This window comes from Elephas maximus, chromosome 7, assembly GCF_024166365.1.
Source record: "Elephas maximus indicus isolate mEleMax1 chromosome 7, mEleMax1 primary haplotype, whole genome shotgun sequence".
Taxonomy (NCBI): domain Eukaryota; kingdom Metazoa; phylum Chordata; class Mammalia; order Proboscidea; family Elephantidae; genus Elephas; species Elephas maximus.
Genome location: NC_064825.1, coordinates 57,677,833 through 57,701,303, shown reverse-complemented (window position 1 = coordinate 57,701,303; position 23,471 = coordinate 57,677,833). Strand labels below are relative to the sequence as shown.

At 39.2% G+C, this 23,471-nt stretch overlaps 2 protein-coding genes and 1 pseudogene across 2 annotated transcripts; all 3 read left to right on the top strand.

The window, feature by feature from the left end:
• Positions 1–5,413: 5,413 nt before the first annotated feature.
• On the top strand, positions 5,414–6,361 carry LOC126080021 (olfactory receptor 51I2-like). The gene has a single exon (XM_049891348.1). It carries the CDS (start codon positions 5,414–5,416, stop codon positions 6,359–6,361), a length of 948 nt encoding a protein of 315 aa, XP_049747305.1.
• An 11,184-nt stretch (positions 6,362–17,545) lies between these two features.
• LOC126079209 (olfactory receptor 51I2-like) lies at positions 17,546–18,490 on the top strand. Its single transcript, XM_049890140.1, has one exon. It carries the CDS (start codon positions 17,546–17,548, stop codon positions 18,488–18,490), a length of 945 nt encoding a protein of 314 aa, XP_049746097.1.
• Positions 18,491–22,406: 3,916 nt separating this feature from the next.
• LOC126079246 (cytochrome c, somatic-like) lies at positions 22,407–22,733 on the top strand (annotated as a pseudogene).
• Positions 22,734–23,471: the final 738 nt, after the last annotated feature.

The following is a 23,471-nucleotide window of genomic DNA, read 5'->3' as shown; positions in this document are numbered from 1 at the left end:
AGGTTACAACTGACTATAAATTGCAAAAAAAAATTAATATGATTTGATAAAATTAGATTTTAAGTTTCTGTTGAATAATATACACTTTGCCTAAGAAACTAACATACACACTTGTGCATGACTTAAAATGTTTATTCTTAAGCTTCATCTAGCATATGTTGAAAAATTTGATAGTATTTTAAAAAATTGTATTTACAATTAAAAAATATTATACAATACTTCAGCTGTTTGAAAGTAGTTTTCTTTCCATCTAACAACATATCCTAATGATAAATATTGTATTATAACCACAAAAATTTCTTTGTAAATAGGTGAACAAATTTTTTAGTATTAGAATCTTTCTTTACTGCTCTCCTTAGAGCTTTGCCTCATTTAAATTTAGACCTGAGATAAAAGAGGCAAGATCACTCCCAATTTTCTGCATTCTCTACAATATATTTGAATTTAGAACTTCCCAGCATTATCAAAATACCTTGGTTCAAAAGCCACAAGCTCTTTTTCAATACATATAAAACAGGGAAAGCAAGCCATACGCAGGCATATAGTGATTAAATCAAACATCAAAGAGCCTTACTCTAAACCAGTTATTGGAATCGTCTGCCAGACTGTAGCTTAGGAAGGGCAAAGTGCTACAGAGTTGCCGGAGCACTCTCTTCATCCCCACTATTGACTAGAAGAAGTCTCTCTGAATTCCACCATTTGTTCTCTTCTGGCACCCAAAGGTGAGTAGATGACAGTGAGGAAAAGCAAATAACATTTATTGCATTCCTGCCATGTGCCAAGCTAAGATCAATTTGATGCTCACAACTACCTGATGAGGAAGTTTGTAGGATATCATCACCCCTACTTTAAAGCTGAGGAGCCTGAGTTTTAAGTTACAACTAAAATCATATACAGTGAAACCTGTGAGAGATGGAACTCGATGGGACTGCCTTGTTTTTCTGGGTCTCTCAAGTTTTCTCTCTTTGACAGGGTGCAGACTTACCACTTTTCTTTCACTCATTTTAATAGAAAATATTTGGTTTTTTTTTTCTCTGACAGGTTTCCACCTTAAACAGATTCCGCCTTTCACAGGTTTTACTATAACTAGTTAGTGACTGAGTTAATATTCATACTTGGGTCTGATTCCAAAGAGTTGTTTTCCCAACTATGCCACACTTTCTGCATTTTCCCCTAATGGATTTCCCCATTCCCACGTCTGCCACCAAAGGTATAACCACAAATCACCGGAGCTTAAAGGTTCAACCACCTGGGATTCACTTGCTCAAGTGGCAGTATAGAGGCCCAGGCATAAGTCCTGGGCCTGGGAGGGAGGCATGTTAGGGCAAATTGCGGATTCCAGCCGTCTGCCGTGAGCCAATAGTGAAACAGCAGGAGGTAAGCAGCAAGAGGGCTTTATTGAACACTGTGTTCAGGAGACAGAGGGGGCAAAGTTTCCCCCAGATTCTGTCTGCCACAAGAGGGCTACAAAAGGCTTTTCCAGGGAGAGGGTCAGGGTTTAGAAATTCCCAAGAATGTTGATTCTTCTTTGAGGGGGAAATAATGACAAAGTGACTTATTGTTGACGTCTTGCAGGCCTCTTTACGCCATCCTGGTTTCCGTCACTGGATGGGTCTAGGTTTTGCTCAATTATCTCGGGTGCTGGGTGCTGATGGTATCGCTCATTGTTTTTGTCACCTCAGAGAGAAACATGGTTTAATCAACAACAAAAATCTTGATTACCTTGTTTTTCTACAATGGAACAATTGTGAGACAGGTTCCAGAGCAAATAATCGACGTTTTTAAAGACTAAAGATTTTCATCACAGCTTATAGAGCTAAACTAGAAAATATATTCTCTCTTATTTTAACACTAAAACACTACAGAAAATGTATTTTCTCTGCTTCAGATACAGAGGAAACTACCAGGCTTGCCCCCTGCCCCCCCACCCCGATCTTAGCTGATGGCTTAGGAAAAAGCCAGATGTGTGCTGTCGTACAAGATTAGAGAGATTGATTTTTATTTTATTATTTCATTTTCCCTGTTTATTTTTGAGAGAGGTTGTACAGAAAGAGGCAAAGACAGAGAGACAATCAGAGTCAAATAGGAAATTATACAGAACAAAAGAATAGAAATGGTGATGATGAAGAGGTATGTAGGGTACATCCCAGGGTTTCTGCTGGATAGCGTTTCTTAGCAGTGGTTCTGAAAAGTTTAAGTGAATAAATTAATGGTCTATATTTGAATGAACTTTTGGTAGTAGTAAAATTCTGGACTAGTTTGACATTGGGAACTCAGTTTTCTCATTTGTAAAATGGCAAAAAAAACCTCTAAATTTGATTTGTGAGGATTGAAAGAGACAATGCCTGTAAAACTCTTGATGGTTTCTAGGATGTTGTAGACATGGAATATTATGGATGATTATTATGTTTCTATCACTGGCAACAACAGCCCCTCATACACTCTGGCTTCTCAAAATTCCATGAGAAGAGAGCCTGGAGTGGGGACTTCCTGACTGGAGGCTAGGAAGAATGAGTTCTATGCTTGGCTCATCACTTAATAGTATTGCCTTATCACTTAACTAGCACTCAGATTCCTTACCTGCAAGAGGCTCCTTCACAGTCCATTCCTGAGAAAATCTCAGGAGCCAGGAGGACCTGTTACAGGGGCAGGTAAGCCCTGCTCAGCTGGGAGGAGAGGAGGTTCTGCTTTGGCCCTTGCAGAGAGGCCTGGACTACCCATGGGAGTAAGCAGCAAGAGGTATCCACTGGGATCACACTGTGAGGAGCCAGTTCACAACAGGGTTTGGCCTGGAGATATCGTAGCTTGCCATAGCCTCACCACTGCTCAGAGGCTGAGAGACAGCTCCTGTGAACTTTTGTGCAAATGTGGGGGTCTTCTGCAGCCTGGGCCTGGCTTAGGGTAAATAGCCTGTTCTCCCTGGAGTACTTGGGGCAGGTAAGACATTGTCTTACAGCTGTTCTTGATCTTCTAATTCGCCTTCCCTTCCTTCTACATCTCCATTTTCTGTGTTTCTGTCACTTTCTCCCTCAAATCCCTCATCTGGTCTTTCATTGCCCTTCCATCTCCATGTTCTTTCCTCTATATTGTTTACCTCCTTCTCTCTGTTACTTTTTCACTCTCTGCCCTTTTACCTGTCTTCATTTCCCTCTCTCACTGTTCTCACTTTTCTTTTCACCCTCCACTCCCACCATTTGCTTGATATGAACACTGAGAAAAAATAATGAGCAGAAAAAAATGCTACTGTCAGCAAGGAACACTCAACCCAACTCCATTATCTACAAAGAGGACAGGAATGAGGTATTGAAACAGACCTTATTCTGCAGCAGCAGGTACGTATTTTAGATTTAATTTTAGACTTCCTTGTAGTTGTGTACAGAGTGCCTGGGTAGTGCAAATAGTTAACAGACTTGGCTGCTAATCTAAAGGTTGGATGTTCCAATCTACCCAGAGGCATCTTGGAAAAAAGGCCTGGTGATCTACTTCTGAAAAGTTGGCCTTCTACTCTGACACACATGAGGTCTCCATGAGTCATAGTTGATCCAATGGAAACTATTTGTTACTTTTTAAAAATAGTCAAATATGTGACATGGTGGAATGAGAATCAGGATTGTGGTGCTTAGGAAATGGGCGACCCTTTCATCTCTTTGAGGTCAATATTCTGAAATCTTCAGAGTTAGTTTCTTTGTTTGCTGCTAATGGGGGCTTATTACACTGGATGGGAGGTCCCCCGGGGTTTATCTGGCTCATCCTCCCTGACTATTGAAATCTGATGTTGCTGCTCAGTACCCCTGTCCTTCAGCAGTAGCTCCCCGAGCCCTTGTCCAAGACTCGTGTCCTTTCCAGTAGGTAATTTCTCCCTGTTTTTTTTTTTTTTTTTGTATAATATGATTATATTTTGATACAATAGTGAGGTTATGCCAGGGAAAAAGCAAAAACTCTCCCCCAAGGGTCATGCCAAATAAAAAATGCAGCAGTGTCTAATAAATTACTCAATGGTGTATAATTACACTCAAGTGTCAGGAATTATCACCTATGAAGGGAAAAATAGGATTTAATACCTTAGTCACAAAAGTGGGTGATGAATCCACTTATCTGAAGAGTGTGCAAGAGTTTTTGGACATTCTATAGAACAATTACAAAATATCCTTAAATATTGTTCTTTCCAAAAATGGTTGTTTATAAAATTCTACAGCACAAGACAGCAAGGGGAAGGATGCAAAGGGCACCGTGTTATTCCTTTGTCACTACTTTTCTCTCAGCTTCATTTGGGCTGGAGTAAGGCAGTATTCTTCATCTTTCATTCTTGTGTGGAAGCTTAATATTCTGTGAGAGGAAAAACAGAAGTCTGCTATGGAAACGAAAGAATGCTATTCTTTAACAAATTCTGAGGAAAAAATAAAGAAATGTAATTTTTTTTCAATGTTACAGTTTTTCTCAATCTTTTGCCTTTTGCTTGTCTGTATCATAATCTGCTATGTGATGATATACGGTTAGGAAAATGACTATAAACATATACCAGGGCTTTCAGAGAAGAAAGTACGGTATGCATCGCCATGTAAACACGTTTTTGAATAAAATAATAGCAGTACTTCTATAATACTTACGCTAAGCCACACCGTGTTAAAATCTCATTATTGCTCTCTCTTTCCATCCTTATGTCTTTCCAAAAACAACTCTATTTTAACCCTATTTTACAGATAAAGAAATTGAAGCACAGAGAGTTTAAGAAATTTACCTGTCACATAGCTATTAAGTGTTAGCACTGGGACTCAAACCCAGGCTGTTCTGACTCCAGAATCCATGCATGCCCTTTACTAGCACACTACAGTGCCTGAGTTATGAGTTACTGATTTGCTTCCTGCATAGACTATATCAATGTGAAATGTGGGACCCTTGACCATGGGAACAACTTGGAATGGAGTTGGATTACTGAGTTCTGCTTCTGGCCATTTAACTGCTTCTGCATAAAACCTGGGGTAGTTCTCTTCTCTTTCTTGGACAGTTCCTCATCTGCCAGACTGGGTGTAAATGTGGACATCTCTTGGGGATCACCTAAGGTCATGGCTATGAAACTTAAGGCATATGAAAGAGAACTGTGATAGTGGTCATAAGGAGTGCATCCAGAGGGCTACTAATAAGACTGAATGAGCTACCAGCCCTCCCCAACCCCTAAAAAAATCCTAACTTATTCTTCATCTGAAAGGTGTCTAAGAACGGAACTTCTATCTAAACATCTAAAATTTTATGATTTGCTGATCATAATACTGGTGAATTTCAGGAATGAAATCTATGTAGAATCACAATTTATGAGTATTACTTTTTCCTCCCTAGGAACAGTAATAACCTTAGATACATGGCATAATTTCTGCAGAAGATCACGCTCACTGGTGACAAATGTTCCTAGCCCCTCATGGGCAACTTCAGGATCAATGCTTCGGGTGCTCCCAGCTTCATCCTGACAGGCTTTCCAGGGATGGAGGCTATGGAGCCCTGGTTATACCTCCCTTTCCTTCTGCTCTATGCCATCTCCATTGTGGGAAACACTCTGATACTCCTCATTGTCAAGGAGGAGCAGAGCTTGCACCAACCCATGTATTACTTCTTGTCATTACTATCAGTCAATGACTTGGGTGTGTCTTTCTCGACGTTGCCCACTGTGCTGGCTGTCCTCTGCTTCCGTGCCCGGGTGATCAACTTTAATGCCTGCCTGGCCCAAATGTTTTTCATTCACCTCTTCTCCTGGACAGAATCTGGCATCCTGTTGGCCATGAGTTTCGATCGCTATGTGGCCATTTGCAACCCACTTCGTTATGCTATGGTGCTCACCAAAGCTTGCATTGTGGGTATGGGCCTGGGTACTCTCCTCCGCAGCTTTGTCTTCACCCTGGTCTTTCCATTGCTTCTGAACAGACTGCAGTTCTGTCACCCTCAGAACATCCTTTCCCATGCCTACTGCCTTCATGTTGATATGATTAAGCTGGCATGTACTGATGTCTCCGTCAATAGCCACTATGGGCTGTCCATTGTGTTGTTCACCTTTGGCCTGGACTCTGCACTCATCCTCATATCCTATGCACTCATCCTGAGATCAGTGCTAGCCATTGCCTCCCGTGAGGAGCGACTCAAGATACTCAACACATGTGTTTCCCACATCCTAGCTGTGCTCATCTTCTATGTGCCTATGGTAAGTGTGTCCATTGTGCATCGTTTTGGTAATGGCCTACCTCATGCTGTTCATATGCTCATGTCAATCCTCTACCTCTTTGTGCCTCCCATACTCAATCCTATCATCTATTCCATTAAGACCAAGGAGATACGCCGCAGGCTTCTCAAGATGCTCTTCAGGGTAAAGTTTTGACTCTGGCAGATCTAGAAGCTCTGGATGATCTAGTGTTGGGGGTATAGCCAGACAGATTCCCAAAGTTCAATGGATCAATCCAGGGATGCTGGTGCTGCACTACAAGTTCTAGTTTCAATGATCATTTAATCTAACATATTAAAAAATTAGGCTAGTGTTTTTGAGGAACATCTTGGGTCTTACCCAGAAATTAACTCATATATCAATATACTCTAAACCCCTTGCTGTTGAGTCAATTCTGGCTCATAGCAACCCTACAGGACAGAGTAGAACTTCCCCACAGGGTTTTGAAGGAGCATCTGGTGGTTTTGAAAGGCTGACCTTTTGGTTAGCAGCCATAGCACTTAACCACTATGCCACCAGGGTTTCCCGATATCCCCTAGAGGGAGAAAAGTTGTCTCTCTTCTAGAATAATCAGGAAACACAAAATAATAAATGTTGGAGAGGTTGTGGAGAGACTGGAACATTTATACACTGCTGGTGGGAATGTAAAATGGTACAACCACTTTGGGAATTGATTTGGTGCTCCCTTAAAAAGCTAGAAATAGAACTACCATACAATCCAGCAATCTCACTCCTTGGAATATATCCTAAAGAAATAAGAGTCTTTACACGAACAGATATATGCATACCCATGTTCCTTGCAGTACTGTTTACAATAGCAAAAAGGTGGAAGCAACCAAGGTGCCCATCAATGGATGAATGGATAAATAAATTATGGCATATTCACACAGTGGAATAAAATACATTGATAAAGAACAACGATGAATCTGTGAAACATCTAATAACATGGAGGAATCTGGAAGGTATTCTGCTGAGTGAAATTAGTCAGTTGCAAAAGGGCAAATATTGTATGATACCACTATTATAAGAACTCAAGAAATAGTTTAAACTCAGAAGAAAATATTCTTTGAGGGATACGAGGGTGGAGAGGGAGGGTGGGAGAGGGGTATTCACTAATTAGATAGTAGACAAAAACTACTTTAGGTGAAAGGAAAGACTACACACAATACAGGGGAAGTCAGCACAACTGGACTAAACCAAAAACCAAGAAGTTTCCTGAATAAACCGAATGCTTCAAAAGCCAGAGCAGCAGGGGCAGGGGTCTGGGGACCGTGGTTTCAGAGGACATCTGGGTCAATTGACATAATAAAATCTGATAAGAAAACATTCTGCGTCCTACTTTGGTGAGTGGCATCTGGGGTCTTAAATGCTAGCAAGTGGCTGTCTAAGATGCATCAATTGGCCTCAACCTACCTGGAGCAAAGGGGAAGGAAGAACTCCAAAGACACAAGAGACAGAAAGGGTCACATAAATCAGAAACTACATCAGTCTGAGACAAGAAGAACTAGATGGTACCTGGCTGCAATCAATGACTGTCCTGACAGGGAACACAACAGAGAATCCCTGATGCAGCAGGAGAGAAGTGGGATGCAGGCCTCAAATTCTTGTGAAACAAACCAAACTTAATGGTCTAACTGAGACTAGAAGGATCTCAGAGGTCATGGTCCCCAGACCTGTTAGCCCAAGACTGTACCATTCCCAAAGGCAACTCTTCAGACAGGGATTGGACTGGTCTATAAGAAAATGATACTGGTGAGGAGTGAGCTTCTTAGCTCAAGTAGAAAAATGAGACTATGTGGACAGCTCCTGTCTGGAGGGCAGATGGGGACAGAAGCTGACTGAATGGACACAGGAAATACAGGGTGGAGAGAAGGAGTTGCTGTCTTATCAGGGGGAGAGCAGCTAGGAGCACGTAGCAAAGTGTATATAAATTTTTGTATGAGAGAGTGACTTGATTTGTAAACTTTCACTTAAAGCACAATAAAATAGAAAAAAGAATAATCAGGAGAAGGTCAAGGATCACTACAGTATGGGGCTATTCTCTGGAAGAACTGGGGACTAGCTTCAGAACACTTGGTGATGTATCTGGGACTTTCGGTTATTGGCCTAAGCAACTCTGAAAAAGGCTGAGGCACAGGTAGAGGAACTTATGGGCTAGGTGTCACATGATTATCAACATGCCCATTTACCTTGAGTGGTTGATATCTGATGTTTCCAGGAGCCAGGGTCCTTGCAATCATGGTGTTTGAAAAGTTGTGACTTTTTGCAATTTGACATCTATGTTATAAAGGTAGTCAGGATTAGATTTTAGGATTACTAATTATGTTCTTTTCACATTGAGGGACCTAAGATATCTGCTAATCTCCACTGAACGCAAAGCCTTTTGCTTGTATCTCTTCTGTGACTTCTCTCTGTCATTAGTACCATTAAGTTCTCTCTGCTTTCCTTTGGTGGACTGCTAGTTCCCTCAGGCAGCAGCCTTGCCTTACTCTACTCTTTCCATAGACATCAGACCTGCCATAGGTCTTCCACCCAGAAAATGTTCAATGATTGTAGAATACTAATAAAAGAATCATTGAAAAAAAATGGATAAATAAATGAAGGAAATAACGAGGGCAGAAATTAATGAATGCACATAGGAACTAATAATGACTTCCCTGAAATCAGAGTTTCATCTTAGGAAATTTTGTTACTTTTCCCTTTGTTGGGAACCCTGGTGGCATAGTAGTTAAGAGTTTGGCTGCTAACCAAAAGGTCGGCAGTTCGAATCCCCCAGGCACTCCTTAGAAACCCTATGGAGTAGTTCTACTTTGTTTTACAGGGTCGCTGTGAGTTGGAATTGAATCGATGGCAATGGGTTTTATTTTTTTGGCTTCCCTTTGTTTCCCATAATGCCCCCACTCCATTCCTCAATTCCTATGAGGGAAGCACAAATTAGCTATGACCTCCTGAATAAGTGGACTGAACTTCTCTAGGTCTTAATTTCCTCATCTGTGACCTATCTACCTCATATGCTTGTTTAGAAGAGTGAATAAAATAAACTGCTCTAAATTATAATAATACAGAAACGTGGCTTATTTATTATTGTTATTTTTATTTATCAAGGATAAACACGAGATTATACATTTAAATTCAAAATATTAATTGCATAAGCCATAGTCTAAAGAAAGATTTTGTGCAAGGTTTTCTTGCACTGTAAGTAGAACTGTTTACTCCCTGCTTTATGTTCCCAATGTTCTTGGAATGTGTTTTGATCATGTCAGTTACTTTGATTAATTTATCTCCTCTACTAAGCTTTACTAGGGGCCCTGGTGGTGCAGTGGTTGAGTTATGTCATACTATGGCTGCTAACCAAAAGGTTGGCAGTTTGAATCCAACAGCTGCTCCTTGGAAACCCTACGGAGCAGTTCTATTCTGTCCTGTAGGGTCACTATGAATCAGAATTAACGCCATGGTAACGGGATTGGTTTTTTTGGTTACTCGGCTTTAAGAAACTCATGGACTGGAGCCATATCTTGTTTCTCTTCGTACCCTTTAGGCCCTAACAAACACATTGAAATACACCAGTCATACACACAAAAATAATAGAACGAATTAATAAAAGATTATATTTGCATATATTTACACTCCAGCTATCTCTTTTACTTGGAAGAAATAGCAGAAATCACATCCTAAAATGATTTACTCTAAAATGGATCATAATTTTAGTTAAGAACAATTTTACATGAGGATTTTGTTTTTGATCTTAGTCAATACTGTATGCATTATGGATATGACTACAGTGAATAAAAAAGTTTTGTGCTTGACATTTTTAAATATACCACAAATGTACATTGTACATTTATAGTGCTTGGCCCTTACGTACTACAGAGTGTGCCCACAGCACAGAGAGTACCAATAGCACAGAGTGTACCTATAGCAAAGTAAATGAACAAACAGTACTATGCCTGGTCTTTAAAAGGTGCTTAAATAATTATTTTTGAATGGATATTGCTGTTTAATAATTTTGGCTCTATCATAAATATGACTTATAATGAAGTTATTGCTATAGTAAATAAATAGAAATTATGCTTTCAATGCCAGTGCCTTTGTTTGCTTCTTTAAACCTAAGAATTTTGTAGGAACGATTTGGTTCATTTTATGTACTTGTGAAAAGCTGACTAGCAACATCTACTCTAATGTTTTCAATGTCACATTCTATAAGCAAAGGCTCTCAGAACCCTTCATTTGACCTTAGAAATCAGCTCAGTCTAGATGAGGTTCAGCAAACATTGGCCCTTGACAGTCTTCTGCTATTCAGCCCAGCAAACAGAGAGTTTATGACTCTGTCTGGACCTGTAATTTGCCAGTCTGGAAATATATCTCAGACTTTTCCCTAGTTCATTGATAATGACTGTGTGTCTAGAATCTGTCTGTAATTACAACTATAGTCTCACCATCACACACTCTGATTATCAATGTCGTCAGCTATGTCTGCCCTGAGGTTCTTGGCTTCTTCATCCTTTTCCTGTAATTCATGTCCACTCCTCAGGCAGTCTTAGGTTTCATTGCTCATTCTTCTAGAACGACACCATGAATTTTATCTTTCTTTTTAGGAAAAACCAGGGCTATCCACCTGTTTCCCTGAGCTGGAGTAGGGTTGGAGGTAGGTGTCAGGGTCATACAGTCTGTGTTTTTGTTTGAGCTGCTAAAGGCAAATGCAGGGACATTTACTCTGTGGGGCAGAAGGATGAAGTATTTGCCAAGTTGGTGCTGGTGTACAAAGAACCTCCAAAAGCTTTGAGGAGTATAAGTTGTAGAAAGCATTACTGGTTGGCATCTGTGTCTGCTGTGGGGTTGTTTGGTCTCTTGACCTTGGTCAGGTCTACAGAGTTGTAAAGCCTCAGTTCAGTCCTACAACTCCATCTGTGCCTAACTCCCTCAGGCTGTACACAGCACATCTCGCACCATTGTTTGAGGACTCTTCAGTGCCACATTTTAACCTCACTCAGTGTCAGGAAGAGTTCTAACCTGGACCCTCACAAACATACATTAAGGGGCTCCCTCTAATTCTTCTATTTCTAGCAAATCCAAGAGTAGGTATGAAAAAATCAAGACCAAGTCTGAATTAATGATTCAAGCACAATATCCTTGCCTGCTTGCTATGGTCTCTCTTAGAGATGAGGAAATGCCCACAAATAGTCCCTTGATAATAATGTGACCTTATTCATATCCCAAATGGTAAATATCAGTTATAAATATGATCATAACAGTCATCTAATATCTTTATATGGATAATATTCCAGAATAAACTACGACCCCTTTGAGGAAGTCTAGTACAGTGTATGGCACATAAAAATTTCCCTACAAACAGTTGAGGAAAAGGAGAGGAAGACAATATTGCATCAAAATGAAAAACATTGCATCCTATTAAAAATATTTTCCTAAAATAAAGGATGATGGGAAAAGAACCTCAACAAACAAACATAGATGATGAAAAAATGGAAGACATGCAATCCAGGAAACAAGGTTCAACCCAGGTGAGCAGTTAAGTCAAGTCCCTTATTCATCTATACACTCTCACGACTAAAATAGTGTCTAAAGATGAATGAATACCTCAATTTCATAAGCATTTCATGAAATAGTATTGTGATTGAGAAGACAGATTCTGAGGGAATAATAAACCAAGTCAATAATATTATTAATTAGTCCAAATAGTAATGGAAACTCAACACTGGTCACAGATGCTTCCACATTTATTTCATATCGACTCTCTTTTCAAACCACTCATATCTGTTACTCAAACCTCTTACTCTCAGCTGATAACCTTACTTCCTACTTCAAAAGAACGTCAGTGTGGGTTAGACAAGAGCTCTGAACTTCCCATCACTAAGTCTGTTTATTTTCATCCTCCTGTAATTGTGTAAGTCTTTCTTCTCCAAATTATTTGTATCCACAATTGAGACTACACATAGTCTGGCCAGATTACCTTTATAGATTAATTTCTCACAAACTTTTAAGTCATTCTCAAAGCCTTAGCTACCCCTCTCCGTTGTTTACCCCCATTCTCCTCCTTTAGCATTTTTTATCAAGCATTCTTTACCATGTTTATGTTTTTGTCTTTGCCAGAAATGGCCTTTGTGTTATCTTTGCCTATCCTATCCCTTCTGCCTGGTACTCACTAATGATTTTCAACTGCTGCCTCAAGAGATTACCACAAATTCATCATCTTCGAATAACACAAATCTATTATCTCACTATATATGTAAGTCACATATCAAGGTGTCAGCAGGGTTACATCCCTTATTGAAGCCTCCGAGGAAGAATCAGCTTCCAAGATTATTCAGGTTCTTGGCTGACTTCAGCTGCTTGTGGTCGTAGGACTGAGGTTTCTGTTTCCTTGCAGGCTATTAGGGATTGGTCTTTGCTCTTTAAGACTGCCCACATTACTTCTGATGCTTTTCATTTGACTTCCTCCAGCATTAGGGGGTTGAGTGCCTCTCAAGATTTAATCTCTCTGCCTTCTCCTTCCTCACATTTCTCTGGCCCCAGCCTGAGAAAGTTCTGTGTTTTTAAATGCTCATGTGATTAGGTTGGGTCCATCTGGATTTAAAAACAAACAAAAAACTCTCTATATTAAAACCTATAATCTTAATTACATCCAGTTTTGGGGTGTGGATGTCTTTGGGACAATATTTTTGTTCATTTCTTTGACAGTCAGGAGAGATATCACATGATCCAGGTATCTTCTCTGACTGCCCAGGATTGTTGCAAATCTCCCAGCTTTGTTCTCCCCCAGAATCTTCTTGTACCTTTTATCCCTGCACTCACTACATTAGGAGTCTCCCAAATTAATCTAAGGATTAGTATACTTATTCATCTACACACTGTCATGACTAAAATAGTGTCTAAAGTTGAATGAATACCTTAATTTATAGTTAAAGGTGTTAACATAAACCTTATATCATACACTTTGAGAGCAGAAACGGTGACCTTGTCTTAAATGAAAAACTTATTTTTTATTTTTTCATATGGAAGAACTTAAAGGCTTATTAAAAAAAAAAAAAAAACATAGTGTGCCAAAATTTTGATCAATCCATGTTGATTAATCAAGACAGTAATATTCTGATCATTTTCTGTGAGGATTAATGTGACCCTGAGAAGAGGATCAAGTAGTATATTAGGTGATGTACTGAATCCTTTAATCTGACTTAACTATGAGTGGTATTCCTATAAACATACTACTGTTTCAGCCTGGTTAGTCTCAGACAAACTTTAGATATCAGAGAAATTCTTTCTAAAACTAACTTCTTTCACCTCCTTCCTCATTTGTTTCAAGTGTTAGTCTTCTGTTACCAATCACTATTTCTTCCACCTATATGTGCTAGGATTTTTCTAGTAAAATGGGTTGTTCCATCTATTCTAGAAATTTATTGCCCTTGGTGCTGATACATTTTGATCTATGTCCATTCCTAATTGTTTAACTTTCCAATTGGATTCAATGTTTAAGCTTAAACATAATCACTAACATTCATTGAGCGCTATGTGTTGGCTTGTAGGCTACACACTTTGCATGCATTATTTCATTTAATTACCCCAATTATCCTATGATGTAAGGATGATTATTACTTATTTTTCAGGGAAAAAAAATGAAGCTCTATGTCAGTTAGAAACTTCTTCAAGGCATGTAGTGAAACCTAGATTCAAACTGAGGTCCATCTGGCTCCTAGTTTCATCAGCTAAACCCTATTTTCTATCTATAGCACCTTTCTCATAAAAAAAAAAAAAATTTTTTTTTTTATTTTTTATTAAGCTGTTCAATAAATCCTGTGGAGAAGGCAGCACACTGCCATGTCCTCAACACCTTCTTAATCAGGACAAATACGTTCTATAATCTGACCTATAATTACCCCAGCTGTATGGACATCCACAATATAACAGTGCTACTTATCATGTTAGCGTCTTGTTCATGTATGACCCAAGTGGGAATTCCACGTTTTAATAAATTTGAGTGCTAAAATTAATTTTATGGGACTTGAGCACTCTTCATAAGGTTCAGCTTTTTGTGGCTATTGACAGTAGTAATAAAATGGAAAAGCCAGGGCACTGTGTTAGTGGCAGAATGGTAGGTTTAAATACCATTCTGCAACTAACACACTGTGGAAGTTTTTGATGTGCCTTTCCTTTTCCAGGTGTTAGTTACCTTTTCTGTAAAATACAGTGTTCTCCCAGATCCCTTAAGGTTCTGACCATTCCTGCTACTTTGATACCCCTGTGAGTGAGAAAATGCCCAGGTATGGAGGCTTGGAACATCTATCTGTATTCCCAGCAGTCCCTGAGCACATGGGCTAAAATAAGCTCAAGGGATTTCTTGAAGACATCCTTCTATGGCTCAGGCTAGGGAGCTGGCGAAGGTAACTGGGGCCTATGGGCAGGAAGTACAGCGCCCCAGTGCTTATCTCCCTCCCTCTGCACCTTCCATGGGTAAAGCTGTCTCAGGTAGGTAAGCTTGTGTGTAAGGCCCTAATGTACTCTGTCCTTAGCTTCTAAATCCTGGGTGCTATGATGTGACAATCTGAAGGGAGAAAGGCTATCCCTAATGAGTCAATTTTTTCCTCTACTTGCATGCTGTCGTCTTAATTCTTTCCCAGTTCCATATTTTCTATCTGTTGCTCTTCGTCTCTGGAACGCTATTATGCTTTCTGCTTCAGAACTGCTTTCTCAGAAGAGATAACTTGTCAGGCTACACTTTGGATGTAGATGCCTTGGTGTAAGAAACCACTTCCATTCTTTTCTCAGTACAATTTGGGATGAGGGTGTATAAAAAGACCCTAGGTGCTTTAGAAGCTACTTGGTAGGGTCTAGCTTAGTGCTAAAAGACTCCGAATCAGAGTTGTCTGCACACTGCATATAGAGGCAAACAGAAAGTGTAGTAAGAAAGAGCTTACAGTATGGAAATAAAGGAATCCTAAGAATATGAAGTAGAGAAAAAAAATTCATCTTGAGCAGGGAGGATAGAGGAGTCCGGAGTAAAGAAAGAGGAACAAAGACAGATGAAAGGCTGTAGTGCTGGCTTTAGTATTCATAGGAGCAAAGTCCTAAGAATTTTTCCAACTCTCCTCTTTTGGGTGTTCGCAGCCTCATTAGGTAACTTTACAGAAAATGGGATGAACCAGGAGAGGTTCAGTAACTTACAGAGCACCTATCCTGTTCAAGACCTTGTTCTGACCACATCAGGGACTGCAACAATAGATTAAAGTCATAGATGAGTCCTTGGAGCTAATGGGACAGGAAGGAAGATAAGATTAACAAAGCTATAATGCAATGCAGGCATAGAAGTGGACACTAAAGGAGATGCAAGCCCAGGGCTGTGAGAGTGAAGGGAGGGAGAAGTTACCTCTGATGACAGTGACCAGCCAAGCATTCATGAAATAGGGACTTGGACCTGAAAGATGAATTAAATGGGGATGCTCATATGTTGTGGGTAATGGCTGGTAGCTGGGGAGTCAGGTCGGTCATGTTTGTGTACTAGCAAGTATACTTATGTGGGTATCTTGAGATACAGGAAGGGGATTTTGGTAATTGAGGCCAGGAAGACTGATTTAGCACTAACCATGTTGGGACTTTAATTCTAGGGTAAAGAGTTTGAATTTGAATCTTTGGTAATGAGGAAGCATTTAAGGTTTCTAAGTAGAACAGTGCCATTTTCAGAGTTGTCTTTTAAATATGAGAGAATGGATTGGAAAGAGGCAGAAGTTTTATTAGGGAAATGTTATTATAGCACAAAAATGCAATATCTTGGGTCTGAAATATGATGTTGCTAGTGGAATAAGTGGAATAAGATGGAGAAGGGTGTTGACTGAGGCACTTTGGGTTCGATATTTTCATTGTTAACACGGTTTAATGTAGTAAGTAAAGGGAAAGGAGTCAAAGCGATGTTTGGATTTTGAGTATCAATCTTTAATATAATGATAAAAGAGATGAAGAAGACAGAAGGGAAGCCATTAAGATAGAAGTAAATGATTACTAATCCAGTGGGTTTGGGGTACTATGTACTACACCTATTCCCTATTTATCAACTATTTCATTATCTCACATTTTGAGTTTATGACAACAGTGAAAAATCTACTATCTGACTATTTTGTGCATTAGTAGGATACATCTCCTAGTAACGAATGCCAAGGTGTGAGGCAAGAGTAACAATGGCTCTTAATGGTTAAGGTTATGTGTTAACTTAGATGGGCCATGATTCTCAGTGGTTTGGAAGTTATGTAATGATGTAATTTGGCAGCTATGTAATGATTTAGTCATCCTTCATTTTGTGATTTGATGTGGTCATCCTTCATTTTGGCATAATGCTGATTTTTGCATACTGACCTGATCTTTGGAACCTAACCATGTCCATAAGTAAGGAGTATATATATTTTGTTCTGGAAAAAATTATTAAGAAATGACTTGACAACAAATTAAATTGTTCAGCAGTTTGTTGCCATGAGCTAGATGGACAGAAGAAGGAAAAAAAAAAAAAACAACTTCTCTTGTATGGAGTCGTCTCCCTATGGTGACCCCATGTGTGTTAGGGTGGAATTGTGCTCCACAGGATTCTCAGTTGCTGAATTTTCAGAAGTTGATCATCAGAGCTTTCTTCCGTGGTACCCTCAGTGGACTCGAGTGAGTTGCCCTTGAGTGAGTTAACCATTTGCATCACCAAGGGACTCCAGAAGAATGAAAAGGTGGATGGAATTTGGGAAGGAAAAAAAGAACAATAGTGCGTGCCTTAATGTCTGAAAAGTTATCTCTGTGAAGGGATATCTTTCTACTCATCTATCTTCTGTCTGGATGAAAGGCTGGAGAAACTGAAAGATTGTTGAGAAATAGGAGGCTGGCGAGTCACAAAAAAGTAGTGACGGTTCAATAGCCTGAGAGAGAAAATAATTTCATGGTTCAATGAAGAATTGTTTGGAATCTTTTGAGAGACTGCATCATAGTTCAGATAGTAGTGGTAAGGAGATTTTTAAGTCTTAAACATGGTAAAACCTACGGATTGAATTGAAAAAAAAAAAAAGTCATGTCTTTGAATGTGGAGAAGAGTATGACGACAATAGATAGAGGCATTAAGGAAGGCAAAGTGACCTGTCTAGACAGTTGATTAAACTGAGAAAACTCAGATGATTCCAGAAATCTTGGTGTCAGTGAGGGGCAAGAATGAGTGACTTAGGGAATAAAATTGATTTATTTTTATAAAGTAAGAAACTGAGTCACGTAATATGGACTTAAGATATTATTAGGCAGAGGCCATGATGAAATTTTGTTTGTCTTCTTACAGGATACCCGTCCTAGAACCTAAGCAGGATTCCCATCATGGAGGATAACCTTCATAACAGCTCAGAGTTGCCTCCTTTCACACTGACGGGACTCCCAGGGCTAGAGACCTCCCAACACTGGCTGTTTCTGCTGCTTGGTGCTCTCTACACTGTGTCCATTGTGGGCAATGCCCTTATTCTCTTCATTATCAAGGAGCAACAGAGCTTGCATCAGCCTATGTACTATTTCCTGTCCCTGCTATCAGTCAATGACCTAGGTGTGTCCTTTTCCACACTGCCCACTGTGCTGGCCACATTTTGCTTCCACCTAAGGGAAATGAGCTTTGATTCTTGTATGGCTCAAATGTTCTTTATCCACTTCTTCTCCTTCACGGAGTCTGGGATTCTGTTGGCTATGAGCTTTGACCGCTTTGTGGCCATCTGTAACCCGCTAAGGTATGCCACAGTGCTCACTGATGCCCAAGTGTTGCGCATGGGCGTGTCTGTTATCATCCGCAGTTTCTGCATGGTTTTCCCCCTACCTTTCCTTCTGAAGCGGCTACTCTTCTGCAAGGCCAATGTACTCTCCCATGCCTACTGTTTACACCCAGACTTGATCCACCTGCCCTGTGGTGATATCACTGTCAACAATATCTTTGGCCTATTCATTGTCATCTCGACCTTTGGCCTGGACTCTGCACTCATTCTCTTCTCCTATGTGCTCATACTACACTCTGTGCTGACCATTGCCTCCCGGAAGGAGCAGTTAAAGACTCTCATCACATGTGTGTCACACATCTGTGCTGTGCTAGTCTTTTATGTGCCCATGGTTGGTGTATCCATGGCTGCTCGCTATGGGATGCATGCGCCAAAGTATGTACACACACTCTTGTCTCTGATCTACCTCTTTGTGCCTCCAATGCTCAATCCTGTCATTTATTCCATAAAAACCAAAGAGATTCATCGAAGGCTTCATAAAATACTGCTGGGAACCAAATTTTGAGCAGAATGGGACAAGTTTAAAGGCCATGAGTCAGACAATGGTTACTATTACTCTACAAATTTGAATTTCCAAGACCACCTTTAACAAATTTAATTTTGAATATTGTCCTGCATTAGGATTCCTGTCAGCAGATATATGGTGACAACCTGGCAATAGTTAAGATCCAAGCCAACAGATTTCAGAAAGATTAAATCGGTTATGACTTAGGGAGGAAAAAAAAGCTTCTTTTTCCTCTTTTTTAATTGAAAAACGTACAACCTGATAATTTGTCTCTTATTTTTTTCCACAATATATTTCTCTTATCCTTGTTTGAAGTGAATCATCACAAAGGGAATTACATATTATCATGAAAATACTGTATTAATGTCAGAAAGAATTATTTTCTCTATGATATTTCAAAGGAATATTAGTTCAGATCACATGTATATGAACATGTACATACAATAATTATACTCAGCAAGACTTATTTCACCTAACACAGGTACATCATTCCCTTGATCTTTAAAATGAGATAAATTTAATTGCATATAAGTTGCATTAAATGATCTAACTTTCAGTAAAATAAAGCATGGTAAAATGTCTCTTAATAATTCCACCACTGCAAGTGTCAATCCCTTATGTCTTACTGCCCTTAACCATCTTCCCTACCAGTATCAGTTGTGGTTGAATGGAGTCCAACTCATGGCAACGCCATGTTTGTACAAGTAGAACTCTATTCCATAGGGTTTTCAATGGCTGATTTTTTGGAAGGAGATACCAGGCCTTTCTTCTGTGATGCCTCTGGGTGGACTCAAACCACCAACCTTCTGTTTGCAGTATAGTGTGTTAACCTTTTCTGCCATCCAGCAGCTCCAATCATCTTTCCTATCCCCCAATAACTTACTCCAACCATATTAAACAATGTATTGTTTCCGGAATCAACGGGTTTCTTTTTCTGTCTGTTTCTTTGCTTTTATAGCTTCTACTTAGAATATCCTATCCATGCTCATATGCCTGGCTAACATACACCACTCATTAAAAAATAAAATCATTAAAAATATTTATCGAACAGTTATCATGGGCCGTTAAGTGGCTCAGCTTTTGGATTATGTCCTGGAGATCGCATTTCTAGCACTTCCTTTAGTGCCTGCTTTCTCCTTACCTGCTCCCTCCACTTCCAATAATGGCAAAACAGATGTTTTATTAATTTTCTGCATCTAATGTATTTCATGTAGATTTATAACACAACGTGTAGGTATTATTATGCACTTCATTTATTATATATATTTCCTTTTTCCCCCACATGCCTGTCAGTTTGTTGCACTGTCGGGGCTTGCTTGTTGCTGTGATGGTCGAAGCTATGCCATTAGTATTCAAATACCAGCAGGGTCTCCCATGGCAGACATATTTCAGCTGCACTTCCAGACTAAGACAGATTAGGAAAAAGGACTCGGCTGTCCACTTCTGAAAAGAATTAGCCAGTGAAAACTTTATGAATTGCACCAGAATATTGTCTGACATAGTGCTAGAAGATGAGCCCCCAGGTTGGAATGCACTCAAAATACCACCTGGGAAGAGTTGGCCCCTCAAAGTGGAGTTAACCTTAATGACCTAGATGGAGTCAAGCTTTCAGGACCTTCATTGGCTGATGTGGCACAATTCAAAATGAGAAGAAACAACTGGAAACATCCATTAATAATTGGAACATGGAATGTATGAAGTATGAATCTAGGAAACTTGGAAATAGTCAAAAATGAAGTGGAACACATAAACGTCCATCTCACGTACTTTGGACATGTTATCAGGAGGGACCAGTCCCTGGAGAAGGACATCATACTCAGTAAAGTAGAGGGTCAGTGAAAAAGAGGAAGACTGTCAACAAGATGCATTGATACAGTGGCTGCAACAATGGGGTCCAGCACAATAGTGTTTTTGACCAGGCAAAGTTTTGTTCTGTAGTACATAGGGTTGCTATGAGTCAGAACCAACTCAACGGTACCCAACAAAAACAACAGCTTCCTATCTGAATGGAATACTTTCTGAATGAATGGACTGTGTGTTTATAGTAGAAGAAGTGTGAACTTTATGGCAGGCTGAATATAGACTTAGGAAAAAAACAGACAAACCTCTCCGAGTCTCAATTTACTCATTTGTGAAATTACTTTTAAAAAACCAGATCGTTTGGTTTTTATAAACAATATATGTAAGATGGTTGATACAGTGTTTAACGTATAACATTTATTCAATATAGGGAAACTACTATTTTTACAGTAATCAAATTTTTAACCTTAGAATTTTTATTATGCAAATTAAATAGTAGATTTAAATTAATACTTGTGGATTGGATAAACAGATGAATTAGAGTGTACAGCCATTATTTTCAAGTGACATAATTTGTGAAGTAACAAAACACAGAAATACTGAACATTGAGAAAATATGTCAAATATAAATAAACAAAACTAGTAATTTCTCAAGTACTAGACAATATTTTAATGAGAAATTTCATGGCCAAAAATGTGAAAATATTATTGATAGGTTTCAAAGTAAGCTTGAACGAATAAACACAAAAGCATATTCCTTAATGGAAAGATTAAGCAAATATTTGAAAGTGCCAGTTCTCAAATCAATTTAACTAATTCAGGATATTTTTCTGAACCCAACAAAATGATTTTAAAGTTAATTTAGAATTTTTATACAAGTGATATTTCCCTCCTTCAAAAATTCTAAAAAGGTGAGAAATTGTGAACAGGAATATAATACACTACCAAATGTTAAAATGAAGAAAAGAAAAAAAAAGCTATAATGATGGAAATAGAAGACAAGGCTGAAACAAAGACTTATAGAATAGGATAGCTTGGAAAAATGTATAAACTACTACAAAGGAGTATTTTCAAAAAAACTATTATCAAATAGTATTTATAGCACATTTTTTTTTTTTTTTGTAAGCACATCAACATGTAATGTTATTGCTATGCATTTACACATTTGCATAGACATGTTTGAAGAATTTGCAGAAGTTTTATTAGCAGTCTCTGGTTAGTGAGATTTGGGAAGATTTATCTTCCGTTTGTCTGTGTTTTCTATTTTTCTATAATACATATGCATTCTGTTTGTCATGAAATGAGAGGGAGGAAAGAAATGGAGGCAACCGAGAGCAGCCTGAGAGCTCCAAGCTGTGAGCCTAGTGGAGGGGTCTGAGTGTTGGTGGCCCTGCTGGCTCCCCACTGAGGTGCTTTCCAAGTGCTCCTCTCTGTCTATCCAAAGGGATAAGCACTTCCTTTCTCTAGTGGAACCATTCCCTTTCATTTGTGGTTGTTCACCTTTGGCCTAGACTCTGCACTCATCCTCATAACTTATGTACTCATTCTGAGATCAGTGTTAGCCATTGCCTCCCGTGAGGAGCGACTCAAGACACTCAACACATGTGTCTCCCATGTCCTAGCTGTGCTCATCTTCTATGGTACATGCGTCCATGGTGCATTGTTTTGGTAATGGCCTACCCCATGCTGTTCATATCCTCATGTCAGTCCTTTACCTCTTTGTACCTTTCATGATCAAACCCACCATCAATTCCATTAAGACCAAGGAGATACACTACAGGCTTCTCAAGATGCACTTCAGGGTAAAGTTCTGACTCTTTGGCAGATCTAGAAGCTCTAGTGTTGGGGATATAGCCAGCCAGATCCCTAAAGCTCAACAGATCAATCCAGGGATGCTAGTGCTGTACTACAAGTTCTAGTTTCAATGATCAATCATTTAGTCTAACACATTGGGCTAACAATTTCCAGGACCATCTTGGGCCTTATCCAGAAATTAACTCATGTCAATGTCCTCTAGAGGCAGAAAAATTGTCTCCCTTCAAGAGTAACCAGGAGACAGAAAGCAGGACTTTCAGCTTCTGAGCGGTGACCTTCGAATTGTGCATGAGGGGACAGTGTATTCAAAATGGGTGATGTTGAGAACGGCAAGAAAATTTTTGTTTAGAAATGTGCCCAGTGCCACACTGTGGAAAATAGAGACAAGCACAAGACTGGGCCAAATCTGCATGGTTTGTTTGGGCAGAAGACCGGTCAAGGCCCTGGATTCTCTTACACGGATGCCAATAAGAGCAAAGGTATCACTTGGGGACAGGACACACTGATGGACTATTTGGAGAATCTCAAGAAGTACATTCCAGGAGCAAAAATGATCTTCACTGGCATTAAGAAGAAAGCAGAAAGCGCAGACTTGATAGCTTATCTCAAGAAAGCTACTGATGAGTAATCATTGGTCACTGCCTTATTTATTACAAAGTAGTAATATCTCGTGAGTTTTTTTTACATGCTCCATATTTAAATTGATCTCATACACCAGAATTCAGATCATGAATGGCTGATAGAATATTTTTGTTGGACATTCCTGAAGTAAATAAGATTGGCTGTGGTTAAATAAATATGATCAAACTTTTAAAATTTTTACAGTAATTTCAGTTCAGCAAGTGTTATCATCCCTTTCTCCTTCTAAAGATATGTTTGGATTTGAGGCTAGATTGAGTTAGTAATGTTCAGTTTTTCACAAAGATGGTAAAAGGCATCTCACAACCTATAGGAGATTGATTTTATATGTAGATTTGTATAACTGGTTATATGGATATATTTAATAGTGGGGAAATTTCTTCACTGTCTCATGGAACAGAGCAAGGCTTCTCTGTGTTTCAATTTGTATCCATCAGTCTGTTTGAATGCAAGGGCTGGAGATAGGGAAGCAACAGCCACTTTATTTTTTTGCTCTTAACTGTGTTAATCTAATTAAAATTCCCTGTATCTAAAATGCTCCCTTTTAATTAACAAAAAGGCATTTCAGTGTGGTTTGTTTATGATATCAAATAAAGACTATTTCAAAAAACTAAATAAAGACTAAAAAAAAATAAAAGAATTACCAGGAGAATATCAAGGGTCACTACAGTGTGGGTCTATTCTCTGGAGGAACCGGGGACTAGCTTCAGGACACTTGGTGATATGT